Here is a 19,121-nt window from a genome sequence, read left to right as displayed (position 1 = left end):
ATGGCACCTCATCCTCATCGCATCCCACAGTAGTAGCGTACCAGTAGTCACAGTAACCGCAGCATCTCGTACCGACGAGGAGATAAGATAAGCCGCGCAGAGAACAAGTAGCTAATCCCCCTCCGATTATTACTCTCCCGTCGATAGATCAGTCTCGCCTCGACCCGACCGATCGCTTTCCCGGACGGACAAAATAATCCTCTCAGCCCAAGAGATAGATAGATCACGCGCCACATTTGACTTGCCCCCGGCCCCTGTGGTTTTTACACTGATGTTCTTCAGCTGTTGCCACTGAATCTATTCTACCCAACTGCTGCCCGGCTACGGCGATCGATCGGGCTAAGCTACTCGGTCTGTCGGCTCACTGCTTCCAAGTGCTCTACAGGAAGAATATGTGCTCGATCGCCTGTTCAATGAGAGCTCTTTCTGACGGACTCTCTCTCCCGCAAAAGAGAAGGAAAAATAAGAATATCTGCGCGGTTGCTTGTACCTCGAGCGCGCTAATTAACCCCACACACGACACAGAGCACAAGCCAAGCGTGTACGCAGGTGCTGTTGATCTGGATGGCTAGAACCGAATTACCGCTCAAGTCTCTGAATGCATGGCTCAGAACGGCATCGGCACACATTCGATGCCCCCCAGCGTTCACAGAACCACGTACGACGAAACAGCTGCGTACCATATGGGTGCATGCAATATCCGTCCGACCGAATGCAGGCCAGCTGGTGATGATGCGTCGATCGTATACGACACCACACGGCCGGTCCATTTGGATTGCAGCTATCTTTCTTTTCCGCCGGCGACGGCGACGGCAGAGAAGCGGAGCGGCCGGGGCGACAGGAGCCACCGGACCACCGCACCGAAAAGAAAGGCCCCTGTCGTTCATGTACTGGAGGAAGGAATGCGGCGAGAAAGGAGACGGGACGATCGATCCGGAGCGAGCGACGTACCTCGTGGTGGGGCGGGAGCGGGATCTCTGATGGATCGCGACGCGCGCGGCCGGGGACGGAGATTCTTTTCTTCCGGCCATCCGGGACAGATCCTTGACCCTCTTTCTACTCGTGCCGCTGATTAAACCACAATCAACTTTGGATAGGATTAGTGCGGCGCCCGTACTTCGACTTTGGGCAAGGCTAACGAGGTGATACGGGACGGGACGAGGGCTAGTGCCCAAGGTTGGGGATGAGGTTTGGCTTTAAGTAAGTGGGTTGTTGATGCCACGTCAAATCCCCAGGAGATGGATATTCTGCGATGATGACATGCATGCTACTGCTGCCCACGCGCGGTAAAGCCCCATTCAAATTAGAAATGTGGCCATGGTCGATCACATGGATATGGTGACGTGCATTGCGCCTCGCCGGCCGGTCGACAAAAACTTGCTGTGGAATTCATGTGCGCGTGCATCACGTTCAGATTAAGATGGCGGCGATCAGGCCCCCGGAAGCGAGTGCGACCATACGAGCTATTGGATTGGGGCGCAGTCAGGCGATCGCCGGACCCGGATGACCGTGCCGGTAGTGGTGCCGACTCGATTTTGACTCCTCGGGAATCAACCGTCCGTGAATGTGTCTAGCCAGAAACGCCTCAGTGGATCGATCTTTGGGAGCGGCTATAGATCAATCGACCGATTGTACAATGCGGTCAGTCGATTAGTTAAACAAAAGAAAAGATAAGAAGACACAAGAAAACTGACTGACCCAAAATTAGGGTCAGTCGATCAGCCCAACAAGAAAGCTGACTAATCCATCGCTAAAAAGCTTCTGTTGCCGTGTTCTTCCTTCTGTCCAGCCCAAAAGTGAAACGGGCCTGAACCCGCTAAGGAACCAAAGCCACTCCACTCAAAACAAGTGGATCCAGCTAACGCACAAAAATGAGCTAAAAAAAGCTCATGCACAGAAGGTCTTCTTCCTCCCTCCTTCCCCGATCACCAACACAGCCACTGCCATGGATGCACAAACAAAGCTCAGATGTGTTGCTGTCTTGTCATGTCTCCATAGATCTTGTTCCTCCCATTTCTTCCTTCCAACCTCCTTCCTCCGATCGCCCAAAGTTCTACAACACCAACACAATGGATGAAGCTTCAGATCGAATAGCAACACCAACAAAATTTGCAATATTCAGAGAACTAAATTTGCATATTCAGAGAACTAAATCTGCGCACACTTTACAACAGCAAGACTGATATTACAGGACGTAGATACATGGACGTAGCAACATTGATACCCTAGTTTGATATTAACTGCATGTATAAAACATTGATATCCTAGTTTGAGGTGAACAACAAATTTCATAAACCCCTTAATTATACCCTGTCTCACTAGAAACATGTCATAAAAATGGATTCCCCTATCGTGTGAGATGGGTTCCCCTATCGTACACGGATAGCCTGTATAGTATGCGAGCACCCCCTATCACACACCATCGCAAGGTGACGGTTTGCATCTCCGTGTACGATATGGGGTTTTAACAGTGTGCAATGGAAAAATCTGCACTAGTGGATGTTGGGTCTTCGTGGGCTTGGGGGTGTTGAATAGATTTAATTAACATCAAAAGCATAAGATCTACCTATAGTTTGTGCATATGAGGGGATAGAGCTCGTGAAGAAAAAAAATGGCCGTCCTACGCAAGGAGAGAGAAAACCAACACCATGTGACTGGTTCCCCTCTCTAATCCGGGTTTGGACAAAACTTATCCGTTTCTGAAAGATGAGGGACTAAATTGTCACCCAATTTTTTTGAGGGGTATGATCTACTTTCGGTAAATTTGAGGGACCAAAAATATACTTTTAATTTTGAATTTGTTTGCTAGTTTTCATCTTGGTTTTTCTTATAAACCGACCAACTATGTATTTGTTTTTTCTCTTTTAATGAAATCGTCAAAGCTCATGCCTTACTCATCAAATAAAATATAGACTTTGTCAAATGTTTTTCTCCCTAGGGAAGTTGCACATGATCGCAAATCGAAGCCCATGTTTTCCTAGCAACCAACAGAGTGGTGCAACGTTTTTAAATAATAGAGATGCATAATGTCAAGGCCGCACCAGTCTTCTTTGTACTACCATGTTTGATTATGAATAGATCGAAAAGTTCTCTCGCAAAAAGAAAAAGGCTGCACCAGTCGACAAAGTGCAGCAAGAAGAAATTCATGCTCATCTGGATAATGATCTTAATACCACTCAAGTAGTTATCATGAGAACATCCGTTTCTCATTAACGTACTTACAATCACACCACTTTGGAAGTACACTATTTTGGTTCCCTTCTACCATTTTCAGTTAACACGATGGATGGCAAACAAAGGAAAATGAAATCAGCAGCACCGGTGGTACACCGGCTGTTTTAGAAGCAACAATTACTTGAACATGTAATTTTTAGTGAAGTGTGATAATTGGTTGATTAATTGATTAGAGCTTGTAGGCATATTCTGTCCATCGAGGATCTGTGCATTCATGCGACGGCCAGCCACGCATCGATCAGTCAGTCGTGGAGAACGGCTTGTAGACCTTTAGGTCGGACATTATCCCGGCGATGGAGCCGGCGGCGGCGGCAATGGTGATGATGAGGCAGGCGAGGCTGAGCAGCTGTAGGCACACCCACTGTGAGCTCCACTTGGGTATCTTCTTCTGCACGATGTACATCTCCACGGGGAAGTAGACGGTGAGCGGCCAGAACCCGATGGCCCCGAGGAAGCCGACGACGTCGTTGAAGAAGGGCAGCAGCATGGACACGACGGTCGTGGCCACCACGAACGCCGACCGCCACGTCAGGCGGAAGAGGTTGAGCTTGAAGCCGCAGGAGACGAGCGGGACCTGGATCTCTCCGGTGATGAACCGCGACTTGGGCCACCTCTGCTGCGCCCACTTCTCCACGAAGGCGAACAGGGGCTGGCAGTAGACCTGGTAGGCGCCGACGAGGTGGACGACGATGGCGGCGTTGGCGATGTCGAGCAGCCAGAATGGCTCGTAGAAGCCGAAGCCGGTGAGGAGGTTCCCGGGGGCGTTGTCGCCGAAGGCGGCGTAGCCCATGCAGCCGCAGAGCATGTAGAAGAGCGTGGTGGTGGCGACGCTGACGACGGTGGCGCGGCGCATGACCTTGGCCTCGGACGGCGGCGGCGCCCTGATGGTGTCCTGGATCTCGATGAGGATGAGCGAGTAGGAGTAGGCGAAGGCGATGTCGCCGAAGGCCTGGAGGCTCCGCCACACCTTGTCCATGGGCGTGACGACGCCGATGCTGATGCCGGTGAGGCTGCCCTTGACGCCCTTGTTGGCGACCACCTGGACGATGCCGAGGCCGAGGCCGATGGTGGAGTAGGTGAAGGACATGATGGCGGCCAGGATGGAGAGCCAGGAGATCTGGTCGAAGTCCGGGATCTGCGAGAAGAAGATCTCCGCCACGCCGAAGATGATCATGTAGGGCGTGCTCGAGATGTGGCACGGGTTCACGTGCCCCTCGACGTGGAAGCAGTTGGCCCTCTTGATCGCACTGCGGACATGTTTCAAGCGACGGTAAGTTCACGTTCACCACCTAGCACAGATCAAATCGTCGTTGCAGAAAGTTTGTGTGCTCACAGCATGCTAATGGAGGCGGCGATGGTGTATCCAATGGCGACGCCGACGATGTTGGCGTACTGCAGGAATCCGCAGAGCTGGACCTTGATGCCACCTGCTCGACGAAACGACAAGAGAGAGAAGCAGAGTGAGCTCTGCTCGGAGGCTGCCTCTGCATGCATGCATGCATGCAGCTGTGAATTACACGAGCTTGGTGAACAGTGCGAGGCATGCCGACGTACTGAGGTTGGCGTTGACGGCGTCCATGTAGGTGTAGTTGCGCTTGCCGGTGGTCTCGTCGCCGGAGCGGTAGCAGTCGGAGAGCAGCGAGGAGGTGTAGTAGGTGACGAGGGAGAAGAGCAGCATGACGGCGGGGCCGGCCACCCAGCCGAGCTGGCCGATGGCCCAGGCCAGCGACAGCACCCCGGACCCGATCACCGCCGTGATGATGTGGGCGCTCGCCGTCCACATCGTCCCTGCGGCACACCAAAGGTCCAGGTCAGTTTGTCCCGTCACATACGCTTGAGGCGGGCGTACCACATGATCGCTGTAGCATCTTTCCTTCTTTCTTACCGGTACGCTTGAGGCGGCCGTCGTCGTCGTAGCACTTGGAGCCGCCCGCCTGGCCGTGCTCCGCGGAGGACACCTCCATGGCCGCCGCCGCCGCGCTACCCTGGTAGTTGTTCTTGCCCACGCCGTTCTCCCCCATCTCTGCACCAGCCGATCGAGCAGTGAGACCACAGCTAGAAGAGCACACAGTGCAAGTCTAATGGTATCTCAGCAGCAGCAGCAGCAGTATTTATATCTCGTTGTACCTGGCTGCTGGCTAGTGAGCGGGACGCGGAGAGCGCGAAGGCTGCTCACGGGGTGGAATTCAAAGGCGGCCGGTTTACCGCTCCACTAGACCGACCGAGGTCGTATGTATAGTGGTCGATCGGGGCGGGGTGAGTGAGTGTGTGAGGAAGAGATAAGAGCGGGGGCGGCGATTTATAGGCGCCTGCCTGGAAGGTTGGTGGGTGTTCGTTCATTCGGGTCTGGGCTCGAGGAGGTGGGGATGATGCGCTAGTGAATTTTGTAGCGTACACCAAGGGTATTTAGCATCTGTTCTCGGCGATCTTTAAGTTGAAGCCGATGTTAGGGGCTGGTAGAGCATTGCCTGATGCCTCTATTTTGTGAAGAAGAATATGTCATGCGCGTCTCTCGCCCACTTGAAGGGCAGATCGCATGTGTAGATGGACGACGGTTCAAAGATCAAGTGGTGTGCATCAGTGCATGCATGCATGGGTGTAGCATGCAAACTTGTCGTTTATTGGGGCATATATATCTGATAAGAAAAAACTAACCTAAAATGGAAAAAAAAACATTGCTCAGCTAAAATATTTTCCTGAATTGATGGCCAGGGTTTAAAAGAAAAAAAAGAGAAAATTGCTCAGCTAAAATGGTTTCCTGAATTTATGGCCAGGGTTTTTGCGGAAGAATGGACCACGCGAGGCTCCTCTAGCTAGTGGCACGAAGGGGAAAAAAACGTGGCCGATCAGTGTAATGGTTGGACCCCTCCTCTACCGCCTCCGGGCACACATGTCAACTTGCCTCTTGCCCTGTCTGCTCACTACAGCTATAGCTGCATTGGTCAGTGAGAACAGCGTGCCTAGCTAGCTGGTTGCTACGCACGGCCCGATTGAAAACGACGACACATGCACCTGCACGCAGGTGCATGCATGCCACCACGCAAGATCATCAAATATCTAAGGCGCCCATAACCCAAGCTAAGGAGGCCTTGGACCATGGAGTAACAAACATGCGCTGCATGCACCTTAAGATAAGATAGGATCGCAACAGTGCATGCATGCATTATTGAGATTTCTTACCTTTGCAAAATAAGTCTCCTCTACTTGGTCTTCTCTCCCCTTGCAAGAGAGAGTCACGAGACAAGTTCGGGACAATGAAGTGTTATGTCAAAGAGATGGGGTTTAACTTGCTGTGATGGTGCGTTCAAGTGTGCCCAACGGCCACGGTATTTATAGGGGTGGGCAGGGCTGGCTTTAGGGTGTACAATGCGTCTCTGGCGTGTTCCATGCAGGCAAAGCATGCATGCATGGCTGGATGATACTGTACTGTACGCTCAAGGGAGGCCCTCGGGTGTTTGTACCCCACAGGCTCTCGACCATCCTTTTTGCCGAGGCGTAGAATATGTTCGGTACCCCTCTCGGCCACGAGATTAAGTAAGTTGATCGCCCACTAGGGATCGTATCACGATCTTGTTGTTCCCGGCCGTATGAATCGTGAAGAAAAAGGGAAGACTTCGCGCCCATGGTTTCTCACTTTTTTTTTGCAAAATGTCGAAATGTGTGGCTCCTAACGGCAAGTACAGAGGTGATTTAGCGGCGAGAAGCGAAATGTTGGAAATGCTATTTGCTTGGCGTGGATTTGCCTGTGTGGCGAACATATCCTGTTACCGTTGTTGTGGCCTTATCCTACAGAACTCCCGCTGATCATGGATCTTAACAAAGCAGCTCGGCTGATTGATGCCTAGCTAGACTGTAGACGTCTCATGTTTGCAGTGAGCGACCAAAGTGTTAGCGGTGTGCTAGCTAGTAGTAATAGTTTAAATTCGAGAAATAGAGTCATTAGTTGGTGAAGGCTGAATCCACAATCTCTTGGGAGTCACGCAGTCTAGCTATAAGAAAACTAGAGGCCGCCTAAGATTTGTTTACCGAAAACTAGGTTAAACGGATAGTGAAGATTAAGTACAGAGAAAGTCTGGAGCAAAACTGTCCTTCTTATCACGAGCTCAAAAAAAAACAGTAGAATTTTTTACAGCAAACATTGCCTACTTTTGTGAGTGTGTGAAAATTTCGTGGTGAAATCACATTCATGGGACCTGGGCAAAAATAACAAGCCAGCCTTTCAAAATGCTTTCAGAAATGGTCCGAACCATAGAACCTTGAGGCGCCCCTGGGAAACCGGGGTTTCAGCTAACCGCAAGCTTTACTCATCCGGTTGCGTTCGAGAAGAGTGCGCGGCTCTGTAGCGGGGTCGACACACTGGGTGGCATTGTTGGACTAGTGTTACCATAGGTGGAAGACTTGATGCTTCCGAACTCCTTTGAACGAATCTAGGTTGTCATGGCCTTGAACTGGGAGGAACGGGCGTGCATACGATACTTTATAATGGATGTGTTGGATCATCCATGTAGGGTTAAATCTTTCGAAAAGCCGTGCCCACGGTTATATGGCGATTTGGCAATTTATAACATTGGGTTGTAGAGAACTTAAACTAACAACTAAAACTTACCAATCGTGTGCATATCGTGATTGTCACTTCTTGTGAGATCGGGATCAAGAAGTGGACACGGTGGGGTTATGAATGACTCTTAGGTTGGTGTTCAGGATCACTTATTGATCATTCTAGTTGCGCCCCCCCCCCCCCCATGCGTAGGAATTACTTTTCTTGTACTACTCCCTCTGTTCGTAAATATAAGTCTTTTTAGAGATCAACTTCAGAAGTATTTGAAGTATTGGAAATATCATGGCGAGAGAGCCGCCTAGTTTCATTTATTTGTTTGTGTATTGTGCAAAACTATGTTGTATGTGTGATGCATTCGATGTTGTGAATTTGATGAACTATGTAATAATTTGATATTATGGACATGTGCAATTTTATATTTGATTATCGGATGTTTTTATTTGAATTTGTGTGGCTGTACAGTGGCCGCGCAGCGGCCGGCTGGTTTTGCATCTCCAGTTTACATCACCTATTAGAGTAGCCCAATTACATCACTGTTTTACATCATCTGTTGGAGTTGCGTCTTTTTTGAAGATGTAAAAACCACTTTTTGATGATGTAAATTATACAACGCCTACTTTTACAACTCCAAATTTACATCTTCTATGTGTTGGTTCAGTATTTTTTTAGGATTTTTGAAAACTTTTACACCGTCGAAAATCTTAACTAGTTTTGTGGTAAGCTATTGTAGAAAATCCTACTTGCATTAGTGGTTAACACATGGCTTTGACCAACAACTACACTATGAATATATATGTAGGTTTTTTTGCATGAAATCGTATGGAGAAATGAGCACCTTAGGATATGAATCGAATGGCATCTGTTTTATGTCACTGAAAATATAATAATTGTTAACCAAATGCTTCTCTTCCATTGCCTCAAAAGGACCGTCTAAATTCACTCACCACTGTAGTACTGTACTAGCATGACCGATGTGTGTCTGATGTTTGTCTTGTTTACATTTGGAATCTTGAGAACCTACTCATTAATTTACAAATGATTATTAGTACATGCATCAGCGTGCATACCGTCGGTCAGACGCCCACAAAATCTTTACTAAACAAAAGAGTGACACTAATGGAAAGAGATGACACAAAACCCTTCAAGGTTTCCTTTTGTAGCTACGACATCGCCTATGTCACCACGGATATAGCTAGCTTATACATAAAACTTTGATTGCAACTTTTATTAAGGGGACCCTGTCGAAATGTCAATAGAGGAGGCAGAGGAGCAGTGTCGAGCATAACCACAACCCATTCATCATCATCTTCATCCACAAACCCTAGCCACCGCCATCTTCATCTCCATAGCCATCTCCACCACCATAGCCCTCTCTCATCTAGATCATACTTGTAATCGTGCATCGCACAAGGCATCCATTGTAAGACATATTGCAATCAATCAATCTCAAGATGTGTTCTTCAATGATTTCTTATCGCGATCTGGTCTCCATGTGTGAGTAGTCCAGTAAGGTATGGGGTGAGGCATGAGCCTTGTAGCCCCAGGTATTTGGTGAAGGGATCAATGGAATTTTTTGACAAAACGTCTTGTATGTGTAAAATAAAATTGCATCATAAAGTATCTCTTGTCTTGTCCACGATCTTCATCCCTGTAGGTACCCAGGATCATGGATATCAAGCACTGGTGAGTCTAGGAGCAAGGGGGCCATGAAGTGTTATACCGAACACCGGTGACTGTAAGATTTAGTAGGGTAACATGGATCATATCCTTGGGGATTCATGAGGTGTAGTCATTGAACGCCCAAAGCTTTTGTCTGGTATTTCTATCTTAATTATTGGGCAACCCCACGAGATGGATAAGGCCTTCGGTAGGACAACTGATTCTTGATGGGTGACTTCCCGAGCACAAACTAATACCATTTTTTATCCCAACACCAATACATGGTTGTAAGCCTTAAGACCTCATCCTCGTACCTTCTTTTTATTATAAGTGTTTGAATCAATATTTGCTTGTTGATCCGGTCAAAAGCTGAATTTGACACTTTAGCAAAAGCTTGCTAAAGACCATCGCTTCAAGGGAACTTCCTCTCATGGGTTCGATAACCCAGGGTCACATCTGGGGAAATAGGCGCGGGATACTATTTTTACTTCCAATACCGGGTCAACAAAAAGGAGATATCAGTAAGCACGAAGGGAAATTAAAAAAATGTATGAGTTGAAGCGTTACTCTCACAAGAAGGTGGGCACGGGTAGCTAATCCGCTATTCCTCATTTTGTTCTTCGCTCTCCTCGTCATCCTTTTCATCTAATGAGCTCACAGCTTCAACAATTTCTTCTTCCATAGATTCCTGCAAAATATTAGTCTCTTCTTGGACAGTGGAGACTTTCTCAATAAATTCATCAATATGGGCATTGTATTTATAATTCTCATAGCAATATTTAAGTATAGCATAATTTTTAGATCTATAAAGAGCATCATCGCAATCTTCATACGTTTCAATCAAAGGTTCAATTTCATAAGCACCCTTAAAAGCAACAAATTCTTCTATTTGTTCCACATCACAGTAATCATATACACCATTAGCATAAGAAGCTAAGGTTTCATTATCATTACATTCACATTGAAAGGGGAGGTGTGGAGCCTCCATCCTAGACCAACTAGTATATGTTGGAAATATGCCCTAGAGGCAATAATAAATGGTTATTATTATATTTCTTTGTTCATGGTAATTGTCTATTATTCATGCTATAATTGTATTGTCCGGAAATCGTGATACATGTGTGAATACATAGACCACAACCTGTCCCTAGTAAGCCTCTAGTTGACTAGCTCGTTGATCAACAGATAGTCACGGTTTCCTGACTATGGACATTGGATGTCATTGATAACGGGATCACATCATTAGGAGAATGATGTGATGGACAAGACCCAATCCTAAGGATAGCATAAAAGATCGTGTAGTTTCGTTTGCTAGAGCTTTTCCAATGTCAAGTATCTTTTCCTTAGACCATGAGATCGTGCAACTCCCGGATACCGTAGGAGTGCTTTGGGTGTGCCAAACGTCACAACGTAACTGGGTGACTATAAAGGTGCACTACGGGTATCTCCGAAAGTGTCTGTTGGGTTGGCACGGATCGAGACTGGGATTTGTCACTCCGTATGACGGAGAGGTATCTCTGGGCCCACTCGGTAATGCATCATCATAATGAGCTCAATGTGACTAAGGCGTTAGTCACGGGATCATGCATTGCGGTACGAGTAAAGAGACTTGCCGGTAACGAGATTGAACAAGGTATTGGGATACCGACGATCGAATCTCGGGCAAGTAACATACCGATTGACAAAGGGAATTGTATACGGGATTGATTGAATCCTCGACACCGTGGTTCATCCGATGAGATCATCGTGGAACATGTGGGAGCCAACATGGGTATCCAGATCCCGCTGTTGGTTATTGACCGGAGAGGCGTCTCGGTCATGTCTGCATGCCTCCCGAACCCGTAGGGTCTACACACTTAAGGTCCGGTGACGCTAGGGTTGTAGAGATATATGTATGCGGAAACCCGAAAGTTGTTCGGAGTCCCGGATGAGATCCCGGACGTCACGAGAGGTTCCGGAATGGTCCGGAGGTGAAGAATTATATATAGGAAGTCCAGTTTCGGCTACCGGGAAAGTTTCGGGGGTTATCGGTATTGTACCGGGACCACCGGAAGGGTCCCGGGGGTCCACCGGGTGGGGCCACCTGTCCCGGAGGGCCCCGTGGGCTGAAAGTGGAAGGGAACCAGCCCCTAGTGGGCTGGGGCGCCCCCCTTGGGCCTCCCCCCATGCGCCTAGGGTTGGGAACCCTAGGGGGGGAGTTCCCCCTTGCCTTGGGGGGCAAGGCACCCCTTCCCCCCCCCCCACTTGGCCGCCGCCCCCCCTTGGATCTGATTTCCAGGGCCGGCGCCCCCCCCAGGGGGCCTATATAAAGGGGGGGAGGGAGGGCAGCACACAACAGCCTTGGGCGCCTCCCTCCTCCCCTGCAACACCTCTCTCTCTCTCGCAGAAGCTCGGCGTAGCCCTGCGGAGACCCGCTACATCCACCACCACGCCGTCGTGCTGCTGGATCTCCATCAACCTCTCCTTCCCCCTTGCTGGATCAAGAAGGAGGAGACGTCGCTGCACCGTACGTGTGTTGAACGCGGAGGTGCCGTCCGTTCGGCACTCGGTCATCGGTGATTTGGATCACGGCGAGTACGACTCCGTCATCCACGTTCATTGGAACGCTTCCGCTCGCGATCTACAAGGGTATGTAGATGCACTCCCTTCCCCTCGTTGCTAGTACACTCCATAGATGCATCTTGGTGAACGCAGGAAAATTTTAAAATTATGCTACGATTCCCAACAGTGGTATCAGAGCCAGGCCTATGCGTAGTTACTATGCACGAGTAGAACACAAAGCAGTTGTGGGCGTTGAGTTTGCCAATTCTTATTGCCGCTACTAGTCGTTTCTTGTTTCGGCGGCATTGTAGGATGAAGCGGCCCGGACCGACCTTACACGTACGCTTACGTGAGACTGGTTCCACCGACTGACATGCACAAGTTGCATAAGGTGGCTAGCGGGTGTCTGTCTCTCCTACTTTAGTCGGAACGGATTCGATGAAAAGGGTCCTTATGAAGGGTAAATAGAAATTGGCAAATCACGTTGTGGTCATACGTAGGTAAGAAACGTTCTTGCTAGAAACCTACAAACCACGTAAAAACTTGCAACAACAATTAGAGGACGTCTAACTTGTTTTTGCAGCAAGTGCTATGTGATGTGATATGGCCAGAAGATGTGATGAATGATATATGTGATGTATGAGATTGATCATATTCTTGTAATAGGAATCACGACTTGCATGTCGATGAGTATGACAACCCGCAGGAGCCATAGGAGTTGTCTTTATTATTTTGTATGACCTGCGTGTCATTAAATAAACGCCATGTAAATTACTTTACTTTATTGCTAAACGCGTTAGCCATAGAAGTAGAAGTAATCATTGGCGTGACGACTTCATGAAGACACAATGATGGAGATCATGATGATGGAGATCATGGTGTCATGCCGGTGACAAAGATGATCATGGTGCCCCGAAGATGGAGATCAAAGGAGCATGATGATATTGGCCATATCATGTCACTATTTGATTGCATGTGATGTTTATCATGTTTTTGCATCTTATTTGCTTAGAACGACGGTAGCAAGTAGGATGATCCCTTATAATAATTTCAAGAAAGTGTTCACCCTAACTGTGCACCGTTGCGAAGGTTCGTTGTTTCGAAGCACCACGTGATGATCGGGTGTGATAGATTCTAACGTTCGAATACAACGGGTGTTGACGAGCCTAGCATGTACAGACATGGCCTCGGAACACACGCAATACACTTAGGTTCACTTGACAAGCCTAGCATGTACAGACATGGCCTCGGAACACGGAGGACCGAAAGGTCGAGCATGAGTCGTATAGAAGATACGATCAACATGGAGATGTTCACCGATCTTGACTAGTCCGTCTCACGTGATGATCGGACACGGCCTAGTCGAATTCGGATCATGTTTCACTTAGATGACAAGAGGGATGTCTATCTGAGTGGGAGTTCATTAAATAATTTGATTATATGAACTTAATTATCATGAACTTAGTCTAAATCTTTACACTATGTATTGTAGATCAAATGGCCCACGTTGTCCTCAATTTCAACGCGTTCCTAGAGAAAACCAAGCTGAAAGATGATGGCAGCAACTATACGGACTGGGTCCGGAACCTGAGGATCATCCTCATAGCAGCCAAGAAAGATTATGTCTTAGAAGCACCGCTAGGTGAAGCACCAATCCCTGAGAACCAAGACGTTATGAACGCTTGGCAGCAGCGTGCTGATGATTACTCCCTCGTTCAATGCGGCATGCTTTACAGCTTAGAACCGGGTCTCCAAAAGCGTTTTGAGAAACATGGAGCATATGAGATGTTCGAGGAGCTGAAACTGGTTTTTCAAGCTCATGCCCGGGTCGAGAGATATGATGTCTCCGACAAGTTCTTCAGCTGTAAAATGGAGGAGAACAGTTCTGTTAGTGAGCACATACTCAGAATGTCTGGGTTGCACAACCGCTTGTCTCAACTGGGAGTTAATCTCCCGGATGACGCGGTCATTGACAGAATTCTCCAGTCGCTTCCACCAAGCTACAAGAGCTTTGTGATGAACTACAATATGCAGGGGATGGAAAAGACCATTCCCGAGGTATATTCAATGCTGAAATCAGCTGAGGTAGAGATCAGAAAAGAACATCAAGTGTTGATGGTGAATAAAACCACTAAGTTCAAGAAGGGCAAGGGTAAGAAGAACTTCAAGAAGGACGGCAAGGGAGTTGCCGCGCCCGGTAAGCCAGTTACCGGGAAGAAGTCAAAGAATGGACCCAAGCCCGAGACTGAGTGCTTTTATTGCAAGGGAAGTGGTCACTGGAAGTGGAACTGCCCCAAATACTTAGCGGACAAGAAGAAGGCCGGCAACACCCAAGGTATATGTGATATACTAGTAATTGATGTGTACCTTACCAGTACTCGTAGTAGCTCCTGGGTATTTGATACCGGTGCGGTTGCTCATATTTGTAACTCAAAACAGGAACTACGGAATAAACGGAGACTGGCGAAGGACGAGGTGACGATGCGCGTCGGGAATGGTTCCAAGGTCGATGTGATCGCCGTCGGCACGCTACCTCTGCATCTCCCTACGGGATTAGTTTTAAACCTCAATAATTGTTATTTAGTGCCAGCTTTGAGCATGAACATTGTATCTGGATCTCGTTTAATTCGAGATGGCTACTCATTTAAATCCGAGAATAATGGTTGTTCTATTTATTTGAGAGATATGTTTTATGGTCATGCCCCGCTGGTCAATGGTTTATTTTTGATGAATCTCGAACGTGATGTTACACATGTTCATAGTGTGAATACCAAAAGATGTAAAGTTGATGACGATAGTCCCACATACTTGTGGCACTGCCGCCTTGGTCACATTGGTGTCAAGCGCATGAAGAAGCTCCATGCAGATGGACTTTTGGAGTCTCTTGATTACGAATCATTTGACACGTGCGAACCATGCCTCATGGGTAAGATGACCAAGACTCCGTTCTCCGGAACAATGGAGCGAGCAACCAACTTATTGGAAATCATACATACCGATGTGTGTGGTCCAATGAGTGTTGAGGCTCGCGGAGGATATCGTTATGTTCTCACTCTCACTGATGACTTAAGTAGATATGGGTATGTCTACCTAATGAAACACAAGTCTGAAACCTTTGAAAAGTTCAAGGAATTTCAGAGTGAAGTCGAGAATCAACGTGACAGGAAAATAAAATTCTTACGATCAGATCGTGGTGGAGAATATTTAAGTCACGAGTTTGGTGCACACTTAAGGAAATGTGGAATAGTTTCACAACTCACGCCGCCTGGAACACCTCAGAGAAATGGTGTGTCCGAACGTCGTAATCGCACTCTATTGGATATGGTGCGATCTATGATGTCTCTTACCGATTTACTGCTCTCATTTTGGGGCTATGCTTTAGAGACTGCCGCATTCACTTTAAATAGGGCACTGTCTAAATCCGTTGAGACGACACCGTATGAATTATGGTTTGGGAAGAAACCTAAGCTGTCGTTTCTAAAAGTTTGGGGATGCGATGCTTATGTCAAGAAACTTCAACCTGAAAAGCTCGAACCCAAATCGGAAAAATGCGTCTTCATAGGATACCCTAAGGAAACTATTGGGTATACCTTCTACCTCAGATCCGAAGGCAAGATCTTCGTTGCCAAGAACGGGTCCTTTCTGGAGAAGGAGTTTCTCTCGAAAGAATTGAGTGGGAGGAAAGTGGAACTTGATGAGGTGATAGTCACCCCTTCCGAACCGGAAAGTAGCGCAGCGCGGGAAAATGTTCCTGTGGTGCCTACACCGACTGGGGAGGAAGTTAATGATGATGATCATGAAGCTTCAGATCAAGTTGCTGAACTTCGTAGGTCCACAAGGACACGTTCCGCACCAGAGTGGTACGGCAACCCTGTCTTGGAAATCATGTTGTTAGACAACGGTGAACCTTCGAACTATGAAGAAGCGATGGCGGGCCCGGATTCCGACAAATGGCTAGAAGCCATGAAATCCGAGATAGAATCCATGTATGAAAACAAAGTATGGACTTTGACTGACTTGCCCGATGAGCGGCGAGCCATAGAAAACAAATGGATCTTTAAGAAGAAGACGGACGCAGATGGTAATGTGACCATCTACAAAGCTCGACTTGTCGCTAAGGGTTATCGACAAGTTCAAGGGGTTGACTACGATGAGACTTTCTCACCCGTAGCGAAGCTGAAGTCCGTCCGAATCATGTTAGCAATTGCCGCATACTATGATTATGAGATATGGCAGATGGACGTCAAAACGGCATTCCTTAATGGCTTCCTTAAGGAAGAGTTGTATATGATGCAGCCGGAAGGTTTTGTCGATCCTAAGAATGCTAACAAAGTGTGCAAGCTCCAACGCTCAATCTATGGGCTGGTGCAAGCATCTCGGAGTTGGAACATTCGCTTTGATGAGATGATCAAAGCGTTTGGGTTTACACAGACTTATGGAGAAGCCTGTGTTTACAAGAAAGTGAGTGGGAGCTCTATAGCATTTCTCATATTATATGTGGATGACATACTATTGATGGGAAATGATATAGAATTCTTGGAAAGTATAAAGGCCTATTTGAATAAGTGTTTTTCAATGAAGGACCTTGGAGAAGCTGCTTATATATTAGGCATCAAGATCTATAGAGATAGATCAAGACGCCTCATTGGTCTTTCACAGAGTACATACCTTGACAAGATATTGAAGAAGTTCAGTATGGATCAGTCCAAGAAGGGGTTCTTGCCTGTATTGCAAGGTGTGCAATTGAGCACGGCTCAATGCCCGACCACGGCAGAAGATATAGAACAGATGAGTGTCATCCCCTATGCCTCGGCCATAGGGTCTATTATGTATGCCATGCTGTGTACCAGACCTGATATAAACCTTGCCGTAAGTTTGGTAGGAAGGTACCAAAGTAATCCCGGCAAGGAACACTGGACAGTGGTCAAGAATATCCTGAAGTACCTGAAGAGGACTAAGGATATGTTTCTCGTTTATGGAGGTGACGAAGAGCTCGTCGTAAAGGGTTACGTCGATGCTAGCTTCGACACAGATCTGGATGACTCGAAGTCACAGACCGGATACGTGTATATTTTGAATAGAGGAGCAGTAAGCTGGTGCAGTTGCAAGCAAAGCGTCATGGCGGGATCTACATGTGAAGCGGAGTACATGGCAGCCTTAGAGGCAGCACATGAAGCAGTCTGGATGAAGGAGTTCATTACCGACCTAGGGGTGATTCCCAATGCGTCGGGCCCAATGACTCTCTTCTGTGACAACACTGGAGCTATTGCCCTTGCGAAGGAGCCCAGGTTTCACAGGAAGACCAGGCATATCAAGCGTCGCTTCAACTCCATTCGTGAAAGTGTTCAAAATGGAGACATAGATATTTGTAAAGTACATACGGACCTGAATGTAGCAGATCCGTTGACTAAACCTCTCCCTAGGGCAAAACATGATCAACACCAGGACGCAATGGGTGTTCGATTCATCATAATGTAACTAGATTATTGACTCTAGTGCAAGTGGGAGACTGTTGGAAATATGCCCTAGAGGCAATAATAAATGGTTATTATTATATTTCTTTGTTCATGGTAATTGTCTATTATTCATGCTATAATTGTATTGTCCGGAAATCGTGATACATGTGTGAATACATAGACCACAACCTGTCCCTAGTAAGCCTCTAGTTGACTAGCTCGTTGATCAACAGATAGTCACGGTTTCCTGACTATGGACATTGGATGTCATTGATAACGGGATCACATCATTAGGAGAATGATGTGATGGACAAGACCCAATCCTAAGCATAGCATAAAATATCGTGTAGTTTCGTTTGCTAGAGCTTTTCCAATGTCAAGTATCTTTTCCTTAGACCATGAGATCGTGCAACTCCCGGATACCGTAGGAGTGCTTTGGGTGTGCCAAACATCACAACGTAACTGGGTGACTATAAAGGTGCACTACGGGTATCTCCGAAAGTGTCTGTTGGGTTGGCACGGATCGAGACTGGGATTTGTCACTCCGTATGACGGAGAGGTATCTCTGGGCCCACTCGGTAATGCATCATCATAATGAGCTCAATGTGACTAAGGCGTTAGTCACGGGATCATGCATTGTGGTACGAGTAAAGAGACTTGCCGGTAACGAGATTGAACAAGGTATTGGGATACCGACGATCGAATCTCGGGCAAGTAACATACCGATTGACAAAGGGAATTGTATACGGGATTGATTGAATCCTCGACACCGTGGTTCATCCGATGAGATCATCGTGGAACATGTGGGAGCCAACATGGGTATCCAGATCCCGCTGTTGGTTATTGACCAGAGAGGCGTCTCGGTCATGTCTGCATGCCTCCCGAACCCGTAGGGTCTACACACTTAAGGTCCGGTGACGCTAGGGTTGTAGAGATATATGTATGCGGAAACCCGAAAGTTGTTCGGAGTCCCGGATGAGATCCCGGACATCACGAGAGGTTCCGGAATAGTCCGGAGGTGAAGAATTATATATAGGAAGTCCAGTTTCGGCTACCGGGAAAGTTTCGGGGGTTATCGGTATTGTACCGGGACCACCGGAAGGGTCCCGGGGGTCCACCGGGTGGGGCCACCTGTCCCGGAGGGCCCCGTGGGCTGAAAGTGGAAGGGAACCAGCCCCTAGTGGGCTGGGGCGCCCCCCTTGGGCCTCCCCCCATGCGCCTAGGGTTGGGAACCCTAGGGGGGAGTTCCCCCTTGCCTTGGGGGGCAAGGCACCCCTTCCCCCCCACTTGGCCGCCGCCCCCCCTTGGATCTGATCTCCAGGGCCGGCGCCCCCCCCCCCCCAGGGGGCCTATATAAAGGGGGGGGAGGGAGGGCAGCACACAACAGCCTTGGGCGCCTCCCTCCTCCCCTACAACACCTCTCTCTCTCTCGCAGAAGCTCGGCGTAGCCCTGCGGAGACCCGCTACATCCACCACCACGCCGTCGTGCTGCTGGATCTCCATCAACCTCTCCTTCCCCCTTGCTGGATCAAGAAGGAGGAGACGTCGCTGCACCGTACGTGTGTTGAACGCGGAGGTGCCGTCCGTTCGGCACTCGGTCATCGGTGATTTGGATCATGGCGAGTACGACTCCGTCATCCACGTTCATTGGAACGCTTCCGCTCGCGATCTAC

The 19,121-nt window shown here is 48.1% G+C and overlaps 1 protein-coding gene across 2 annotated transcripts; it reads right to left on the bottom strand.

Moving 5' to 3' along the window:
• Positions 1–3,154: 3,154 nt before the first annotated feature.
• LOC109752157 (amino acid permease 3) lies at positions 3,155–6,540 on the bottom strand. 2 transcript variants are annotated; one of them, XM_020311036.4, is made up of 5 exons: positions 6,415–6,540; positions 5,120–5,257; positions 4,789–5,022; positions 4,568–4,661; positions 3,155–4,481 (listed from the first exon to the last, which is right to left on the bottom strand). In XM_020311036.4, the coding sequence occupies exons 2-5, from the start codon at positions 5,253–5,255 to the stop codon at positions 3,473–3,475; spliced, it is 1,473 nt and encodes a 490-aa protein (XP_020166625.1). In that variant the 5' UTR covers positions 5,256–5,257; positions 6,415–6,540; the 3' UTR covers positions 3,155–3,472. The 2 variants fall into 2 exon arrangements, with proteins under 2 accessions (XP_020166625.1, XP_020166626.1); XM_020311037.4 differs by lacking the exon at positions 6,415–6,540 and adding an exon at positions 5,362–5,588.
• Positions 6,541–19,121: the final 12,581 nt, after the last annotated feature.

This window comes from Aegilops tauschii, chromosome 1 (genome assembly GCF_002575655.3).
Source record: "Aegilops tauschii subsp. strangulata cultivar AL8/78 chromosome 1, Aet v6.0, whole genome shotgun sequence".
Taxonomy (NCBI): Eukaryota; Viridiplantae; Streptophyta; class Magnoliopsida; order Poales; family Poaceae; genus Aegilops; species Aegilops tauschii.
Note: the sequence above shows the minus strand (reverse complement) of the source record. Positions and strands in the feature narration are given on the sequence as shown.

What these genes read in the sequence shown, in the direction of transcription:
- LOC109752157 (XM_020311036.4), bottom strand. Translation starts at nt 5,255, where the DNA reads ATGGGGGAGAACGGCGTGGGCAAGAACAACTACCAGGGTAGCGCGGCG. An exon ending in CGGCCGCCTCAAGCGTACCG is followed by an intron (nt 5,023 to 5,119) that starts GTAAGAAAGAAG and finishes GGTGTGCCGCAG; the next exon opens with GGACGATGTGGACGGCGAGC. An exon ending in CGCCGTCAACGCCAACCTCA is followed by an intron (nt 4,662 to 4,788) that starts GTACGTCGGCAT and finishes TTCGTCGAGCAG; the next exon opens with GTGGCATCAAGGTCCAGCTC.